The sequence below is a fragment of the Vigna angularis genome, chromosome 6, assembly GCF_016808095.1.
Source record: "Vigna angularis cultivar LongXiaoDou No.4 chromosome 6, ASM1680809v1, whole genome shotgun sequence".
Taxonomy (NCBI): Eukaryota; Viridiplantae; Streptophyta; class Magnoliopsida; order Fabales; family Fabaceae; genus Vigna; species Vigna angularis.
The window spans coordinates 7,499,925-7,509,660 of NC_068975.1; the positions used below are offsets into that span (position 1 = coordinate 7,499,925).

A 9,736-nucleotide genomic window follows, 5' to 3' on the forward strand; every position below is an offset into this window, starting at 1 on the left:
TCGTCCGGACATATGGTACAAGTGATTTTCATGGAAAAATAGTATTTCACTAAATTAAGGCCTTTGTTTTATTTATTTGACATTAATTCTATTACATATTTAAGAGTTAATCTCAAGAAGGGTAAAATAGTTTAATGAAAAAATTACATTCAAACTATTTTAGTTTGACCGTATTATCTTATAAGATCTCCAAGTAAAATATTAAGGGAATCTTTTGTACAATGATTGAACTAAAGTTACCCCATTATAAAAGAGTTGGAGGATTTGTTCACCACAAGTACATCTAGTATTGTTATTTTTTTCATTAAAATACAAAAAAATGGACTAGATGAACCAACATTGACTCCAATCAAAGACACCTGTATGTCCTCTACCATCCAACTAGCCTTATAAATAATACACAAGACAATTATAACTATAACACAGATCACATCTTGTCCTAGATTATAACAATTCTTATAAAAAAAATGTGTTCTGAAAATGGAGATTTTTCTGTGCAAGTGACGAACGAAGAGGTGGTGGCAGCAGTGTTACCAATGCAGGAACATTGGCTTCCACTCTCTAACCTTGACCTGCTTCTACCTCCATTGGATGTAGGAGTATTCTTTTGCTACAAGAACCCTATTATCACATCCAAACCCATGGAAGATAGTGCCACCAACAAAATCAGCTTTGGAACCATGGTGGGGTCTTTGAAGAAGGCCTTGGCACAAACCCTAATCTCTTATTATGTGTTTGCAGGTGAAGTCATGCTCAACAGCATGGGTGAACCTGAAGTTCTCTGTAACAATCGTGGTGTTGATTTTGTTGAAGCTCAGGCAGATGTTGAACTCAAGAACCTCAACTTTTACAACCCAGACCAATCTATTGAAGGCAAGTTTGTTCCAAAGAAGAAGAATGGTGTGCTTGTTGTACAGGTAGTACATGCATTTAACTAAATAGTGGTTGATATGCATGATATATATACGTTGGTGGCTATGTCTTATGGTCTTTCAAACGGGATTCATACAAAAGATATAAGATATCTACAACACGCGTTAAATTTATATAAATAATTATTATCATCTTTAATTTTAAATCTTAAAACAATAAATTTATAAATAAAAATTATGTTATAGACTTTCTTATATTTATCACACTTAGATTCACATTTTTAATTTTTAATGATATGAACTCATATATCACATTTATGATATAAATAATTTATGTTCTTTCTGTGCTAAAAGTTCTTAGGTGTCTAAATATCATTTTTTTTTCTTTCCGCGTGTTCACATGAACGGTGTTTAATGTCAAAACTTAGTACTTCCTTAAAAGAACAAACATTGGTCCAAGTTGAATTTTATCTAAGAGAATTGTATGTGTTCCAAATCTTGTAAGTTGTGTGTTGTAGTATAAAGGTGCCTATAATTAATGCCACCTACTTGCATTGTCAATGCAATCGGCAATCATCACACATGTATATAGATGACAGCGTAACGGAGATACATTTGATATGATTTTGTGGCTCAAGCCTAACCACGTTTCTATAATTTGCTTTTGAGGTTCTCAAATAGTATAGCATCCTTTTGTATATACATAAATAAATATATATATATATATATATATATATATATATATATATATATATATATATATATATACATATATACATATATACATATATATATACATATATATATATATATACATATATACATATATATATATATATATATATATATATCGAACATGTTATTAATATTCATTATTTTATATTTTTCTATAATATTATATCATTTATCCTGCTTAATTTTTCTCTTTATAAAATTTAATTAGGTGTCTATTAGAATTGGTGTTCACCCAATTTTTTTCTCAATGCAAAGAGTGATATATAAAGTAAGGAGAATAGAAAGGATGGAAAAAGAGAGAGTTTTACTAAAATGTTTGTAATATTTTGTACAAATATATAATGAATGTAATGTATATGAATCATAGCTTAAATTTTTATACACATGAAAATTAAATATAATAAAAACTACATAACTTATTATTATGATAAGTTTTATTATACTCATGATAAAACGGAGTATAGTTTAATACTTTCTGAATCTTTTCCTATTTTTCATAGCATTTCTTATAAAAAAAATTCTTTTTTATCACATTATTTATTATATTTTCATTTCATTTCTTTTAGTATTTCTTTTATTTACGCATTCCACACAGAGCTATTAATTCTATTCAAGGAAGAAATATTATTAAATATTGGATATTTGCCTTAGGAAAAAAGTTTCTCTTCAATATACCTAACTCTAGGAAAATCATAACATGCAGTGAATTCAAAGATTCAGGCTTAATTAGTGCACTGAAAAATCAATACAAATGTATTAGCAACTGTTAAACGAACCGTTCTAAAAAGTCATTTACTGGGACTAATAAAAAACAGTTGATTAAGTTTAATTAGTAATATCATATAATAAGTTTAAATTTTAGTTCAGAAGTATGCTGATAAAAAACATACAGAGCTTACAAAGTAACTAATTCATTGAATCAAGCTAATTCTTGACCACTTCTATTTGTAAAGGAACATTGTTTTCGTTCATACAAAAATTTTTTTTTAACTACTCATTTAATATATATATATATATGAAGAAGAGTTTGTCCATTAATTTAGAATATAATATTTTCTATATTTTCATAATAATGTTTTCTTAAAATAATCAAATCCTATATAAGAGGGAGAGATACTAAGAGATTTAGTGGGTTTCGAGTTGCAACAAACGTATTTTTATTGGTGTTGGAACAGGTTTGAATCACAATATTAATATTAGAATGTTTGTTTGGAACACAATTAGTGTTTGATTAATCCTATAGTCTTACTACACTCAAATGAAGTAGTTAGTATCTCAGTGGCTGTTGTTGTCGCATTAATCCCCGCATATAACGGAAACAAAAGTACGTATATAATACACTAATAATAGTTCACAATTTTGATGTCTTATATTTTTAATTTATTTTTAGCATGTCACTGTCATAACTTATATTTTATTTTCAACTTTTTCTCCCCCACTTTTTAATCAGCTAGGGAAAGAAATTAGGTGTTGAATCTTTTTCTGTGACGCAAAGTCAAATCCAGAAACCTAACTTAGCGAACTTACCCGAAAAATCATATCAAACATGTACGGTAACAAAAAAAATTTCGAACAGAGAACGTGATTATTTTACTTTAAATTTTGATAACATAATCTTTTTATTTTTTTTAAAGAATAATAAAATTTCGACTGAATTCATTCAAATCAATCTTAATTGTATTATTTTTTTATGAAAATATGTTATAGTGAATATATATAATTTAGCATTTTAATTTGAAGAATTGATGTGTGTATATATATATATATTTTAAAGTTATGATAATTAAATGTTTCAATTTCAGACCACCGCACTTAAGTGTGGAGGAATAATAGTGGCATGTACATTTGATCATCGCATATCAGATGCATATTCAACAAACATGTTTCTTGTTTCATGGGCTGCCATGGCCCACCCCACAATTACCATTCTCTCCACCACTTCCTGCCATCCATGTTTTCGTCGCTCTCTTCTCAATCCTCGTCGTCCAGGTTCCATCCACCCTTCTTTGAACCAAATGTACACTTCTATCTCCCATCTCCCTCTCCCTCCCCCTCCCACCACCACTGCCACCGCCACCGCTCTCCTTAGTCGTATATACTTTGTCACGGCAGAGCAACTTCACCATATGCAGTCCCTCGCCGTCACACGCACGAAGCTGGAGTGTTTCTCGGCTTTCTTGTGGAAGATGGTTGCATGTGCAGCTTCAAGAGACACAAATAGTAAAAGAGCTACTGTCAAAATGGGCATTGTGATTGATGGAAGGAAGAGACTAGGCAATGGTGACAAAGAGAGCGAAGCAATGATGAAGTGTTACTTTGGGAACGTGCTTTCCATACCCTTTGGAGGGAAACTAGTTGAGGAGTTGGTGAAGGAGCCATTAGGGTACGTGGTCGAGGATGTTCACGAGTTTTTGTCGGTGGCCACCACGGAGGAGCATTTCTTAGGACTAATTGATTGGATGGAGGCTCAGAGGCCGATTCCTGGAGTGTCAAGAATTTATTGTAATCGTGCCGACGAGGGACCAGCCTTTGTGGTGTCGTCCGGTCAAAGGTTTCCAAAGGAGAAGGTGGATTTTGGGTGGGGGAAAGCAATTTTTGCATCGTACCATTTTCCTTGGGGCGGCGAAGCTGGTTATGTTATGCCAATGCCAAGTCCTTTGGAGAATGGTGATTGGGTTGTGTACATGTACCTTGCAAAGAAGCACTTGGACATCATAGAGACTGAAGCTGCTCATGTGTTTAAGCCCTTGACTTGGGATTACCTTAACAAATAATCGTTGATATGTTGTTGTTAAGTATGATGTTAATTTACTCTTTTATGTCTTTTTAACCAGCCATTTAGTTGTTGTAACAAAACTTATGTTTGGTGGTTGTTTTTTTCAAAGCTAGTAAAGTGTGATAAAACGTTAATCTGAAAGGGTTTGTTTTTCTTAAGATAAGATCATCTAACCAAATGTTGTTTTGAACCTAACATAACTTCTACAAGAAAATAATGACTTAATTGTCTAGGAAAATGTATTAGAAGTGTTAAATGTTATTCTTTTAATGTACATAACCGATCTAGAGTTTCTTATAACTAAGAAGGTCTAACGCATGTTTGATAAGCACTACATGAGATACATTTCATAACATAGTGTCTAATCATGAAAGCATCTTGATAAAAAAAAAGTTAGACAGTTTAAAATACATATACTAATAAAAATATGGATTTTACACTAATCTAAAATAAGTTTCTTATAATTACGATTTAAACTTGTTAAAATATCAGGTATAAAAAATAACGTGATAGTAATATCATAAATAAAATAAACTTTTTTATATCGATTATACTAAAAACTGGTATAAAAATAGGATAATGGCAAAAGCGTGATAAATAATAAGTAATTCTACATCTGTTAAACTCTAAATAGATATAAAAGGTCATTTTTTGTACCGACACTTAAAACCGGCATGGAATATAATATGCTGGCGCTTTTTCACACTTAACTTCTGCGCGTATCTTTATTTTCACGCTGCACTTCTAATTCTTCTTCGACAAGCTCCTCTATTTTCAGCGCGGAGTTCAAAATCGTCAACGTCTGCAACGCCGCGTCCCTTTCCAGTTCTCCAAATCATTGCTTCACTTCCGCGCGCGTCTTCACTTTCACGCCGCACTTCTTTTCCTTTGCTTCTAATTCGCCATTATCGTCGAATGCCACCACCGTGCCTTCCAAAACACAGCAACAACAAGCACAAGAGCATGCCTCTTTATGTGAAGAAGCTTCTAGAAAGTTTCCTTCTCTCATCGCTGAATCCGCGATCGTCACTAAAATAATCCATGTCGACGACATCATTCCCCTTTTCAAGGGCTTCAGAATTTGGCTCTCTGAACCTTCGATGCTCTCCTCCTCTCTCTCCCCGGGTTCGATTGTGTCGATAATCACCATTATGTTCGAATTGATACAATTCATTTCCCTCAACACTAATAAATCCCTAGGGTTTTGCTCTTCCTTTAATTAGAAGTTTTTGAGAAAATGATGTGGTTTGAAGTCATATTTTATGATTTATTATTGTTTTTGTAGAATCGCGATGCTCAGTCCTTGCTTCCTCTAACAGTGAAGCAAATATACGATGCGCTTCGAACAAACGATGATAAAGCCAATTTCATTGTTGACGGTGTGGACGTTAATAATGTACGTTCTCCTTGAATCTCTGTTGGTTAATTTGGTTAAAGTTTGGAGGTTCTGACAATTGGAGCAACTTTTACCGTGGTCATGGCAAAACCTTTTGCTGGGATTCGGTTTCCTACTATTCCTGTCGACCACAAGGCACATTGTAAGGTTCTATATCTCGAATACACGTATACATAGATTACTACTCTTTGCTCTAAGACAATTCAGCTACTTCTTGAATCATATCTACTGCATAACATCACTCCCTATTTTGTGTGTTTGCGTACATGAATATACAAGATTTATTTGTTAGTACTTTATATCTTGTATTATTGTTTTCAAATTTTTTAATGGTATTTAATACATTTAATATCTATCAAGGTGGTGTGTTATGGAAAAGAAATGAAGAACCTAATTTGATCAAATGCATTATAGAATTTGAAACAGATACACGATCACATCCTTCAATTTTCCAAGAGAAGCGAACCTTCTATATGACTCAGCCTGTGAAACTACTCTGATTATACCAAAGGAGTAATCTGCTTCCAATTCGGTTAGTATCTGGATCTCAGCCTTATATTCTTCTCACCTACAACTTTAAAATATTTTGGTACATATTTTCAAGAGAGCACAATTTAATTATTAATTGTTTTGTTGCTAACTTGATAACTGAATCACACTGTCAAGCTACAAATGAGGAGGAAGTCTTCAAAATTCTAAATGAAAGATCCCTTTATCCTATAGGATGGATTCATGTATCTCTTCCTATCTTTCGGAGGGTCTGTGACTGTCTTTATCTCTATAGGAGTAGGATTTGGTGTGATTGATTACAACTTGTCATCTATATTGAACTTGTCATCTATACTGAAAGACTAACCCGTGCATTAGAAATTTTGAAGAAGTCAATTGTAGACTCTAGTGGACACTTTATTTTCGTTAACGGCTCAGATGTCTCTCCATTTCAATGGTCTAATGAGCATTCCTTTTTTGTTACTATTATTCTGTTACACATTACTATTAAAACTTGGTGTTGACAAAGTTGAAAATATTGTTCTAAAGGCATCTTTTTTCTAGAATTCACAGCATAGATGAAAGAACCCTGCAATCATTTATGAGGGGAAATTCCTATAGAGGAAGAATTACCACTCTAACATACCTGTAAGTTTATAAATAAGCTTGCTCATGTAGTTATTCTTTGAAACTAAATTTATGGCTCATATTTGATTGTGTTTGTGTCCTTATAATTTATGAGTACTGATGTTACTGCATAATGAGTTATACCGAAACTAATACTCCTACTCTGTATTTTGTATTGTCAAATCTTATACTACACTTCATTGCTTTTATTTTGATGTGAAGAGAAAAGAATGAAGGCGGGGAGTGAAAGTGTTTGTACTGGCTGCCTCACCTTTTCAGATCCAAAGGTCACTGCTTATAATAAAGTTATACGAATTTTTTATGCTCTAACGTGCTTCAACTTCCTTCTACTCTATAAAATGTCACTACACACACTTTTTCAATTTTTAATTTTAACAAAGAATTTTTTAAAATCTCAATTTCATAGTAAAAAAATATCCCTTTCTTAAAATTATTATAATATTAATTAATTTTTCTTCTCAGTTATTAAATTTCACTTAATCATTACGAGGTTATGATCAGTTATTATTTTTATATCTCATATTTAAGAAATAAATAAATTATATCTATTATTTTTTTCAAACGATGGTTTCTCAATAAGCATTTGTGATTATCTATAGTTTATAATATATATTTTAATTGTAATGGATGCAGGGGAGATGCTGGTTTCTCAAGTCAAATTTGCATTTGTATCTGGATTAGCAATAACCATTTAATTCATACTAGGTAGAAAATATCACTTTCTTTTTCTTTATATTGTTCTACTGTTTTGTTTTATTACTCTAACCCTTTTGCATATATAAAATCAACATTCGGTGCTATTTTATAATTTTATTTCTACCTCCAATTTAAAGGTCTAATGGATGTGGAAAAGTGGTTCATAAGAGACTGGTTTGAGCTATTGACATGGCTGCATTTGAGTTTGATCTACTAGAAGAATATGATTCACGCTTTGAGAAACTGAGTCTAGGTGATAAATTGCCTATCAAATTCTCCAAGTGAGTAATTGTTAGAAAGACAAGTTATTGAATTATAGACAATGTAATTGTTAATTTTTTAAGTTGGATTACAAACAATGTAATTTTCAATTTCTATGTATAACAGTTTCTAGATAATTAGATGTTTCAATATTACATTTTGAGTTGAAAAACTATTTTATGTGTAATTATATTATGTAAATATATTTAGGAACTTTGTTAGGTAAATATTACATTGAGGAACTATTTTGATGTGTTACTAATGAAATAATATTGATAATTTTTTTTTGTTATTGATTATTTATATTGTATTATGGAATTGAATTTATGCAAGTGTGAATATGGATAATGGCACATACAAATCAAATATTCAAAAAAAGTCTTATTTTTATATATGTTATAATGGCATTAGGTATAAAAGTGAGTGGGTTTTTTCTTAAACTTTTTTATACTTGTTGCCATAATGACAGATATGAATACCAACTTTTATATCTATTATAGACAGAACCGGTGTAAAAATGAACTTTTTTACACCTATTCTAAAACCGGTTTGAAAAATTGAAAACTTTCTATACCTCCACTTTTATACCTACTCGAAAATAGGTATAAAAAACCTTTTTAACAAGTATAAAAAACTTTTTTTGCACTAATTACCTCGCAGCTTTGACATCGGTTCAATTGCAACCGAAGCATCAAGTGGCGCGGTGATATTTTTGCAATTATCTCAAACTTATATGCCTCGGTTCACAGAGAATCGAGGCCTAAAGGGTCTATGACCTCAGTTGTTTACCAAGGCCATAGAGGCATAAAATAACTTAATTTTTTTTTAATTTTTTTGAGGGGCTTTAGGCACCAGTTCTTAAAAGAACCGAGGCTATAGAGCCTTATCCACTTAGTTAATATTATAACCAAGGTAATAACATATTTTTACGGTTAAATTTTGCAAACAGAGTTTCTTGCACATTTGAAACATTTGTATCTCCTATGTGTTGCTGCTCTCTCTCCACGCCTTCCAGACCATCATATTCCATTTCTTTCATTTTTTTTCCTTCCGTTTTTCGTTGATTATGTTTATCTACTATTGTCTTTCATTTTTACCAATTAATTTTGTGCACAGGTGCTTTTTGTATGTTTATTGTCTTTCATTTTAAGGTTTTGATGTTTTCATTTCGCAAAGTTTGAAAAAAAAAGTTTAATTCGTAAAAATAGAAAATAGTGTATAGATCGATTAACAAAGTTAAAGTTAGAGTTTTTTAAAATATTTTTTTAAAATTCAGATTACATATTTGTTTCTGGGTTTGTGTTCTTGTATATGCTTTGGAATGTTTGCATAAACAAGCAATTTTTTAAAAAAAAACATACTTTAGACAACAGTTTTGCTAAGAACCGAGGCAAAAAAATGATCTATTGCCTCGATTTTGCACCCCAACCAAGGTCATTGACCCTTAAATCAATTATTTTCAAGGGTTTACGGCCTTGGTTCAAACCAGAACCGAGGAAATAAACCTTTTTTTTTTTTTGCTTTACTGCTTCGGGTTTTTTGAACCGAGGCCAAAGTCCAAACTTTTTACCTCGCTTGAATATACGTCGAAAAATTGAGAGTTTGTTTTGGAAAATCTGGCATTCATGGATAGGTCCTCTTTGCTCGTAGAAATATACAAGGAGAGATGATAACTTTATTAATTTAACAGTCACTCAAAGTTATGTAAATTCTCTTACTTCAGTTTATTTTGAAGACATTAAATTCATGCTTCTTGTGTCTATGTAGGTTGTTGAGTATCGTGGTGTGAATGTAAGGCGTATTACTAATCTGAAGGAAGTAAAATATCATTCGGAAGATATTCAACTGTGTACCTTTGTTCTT

General features: G+C 31.6%; 1 protein-coding gene and 1 long non-coding RNA gene across 2 annotated transcripts; both read left to right on the top strand.

Annotated features, from left to right (window-relative positions):
- Window positions 1-467: 467 nt before the first annotated feature.
- On the top strand, window positions 468-4,420 carry LOC108341335 (coniferyl alcohol acyltransferase). The gene is made up of 2 exons (XM_017579034.2): window positions 468-917; window positions 3,410-4,420. The coding sequence occupies exons 1-2, from the start codon at window positions 468-470 to the stop codon at window positions 4,379-4,381; spliced, it is 1,422 nt and encodes a 473-aa protein (XP_017434523.1). The 3' UTR covers window positions 4,382-4,420.
- A 692-nt stretch (window positions 4,421-5,112) lies between these two features.
- On the top strand, window positions 5,113-8,003 carry LOC128197434 (uncharacterized). The gene is made up of 6 exons (XR_008249983.1): window positions 5,113-5,921; window positions 6,140-6,311; window positions 6,833-6,916; window positions 7,118-7,182; window positions 7,550-7,621; window positions 7,750-8,003. It is a non-coding gene; the product is annotated as an uncharacterized LOC128197434 (long non-coding RNA).
- Window positions 8,004-9,736: the final 1,733 nt, after the last annotated feature.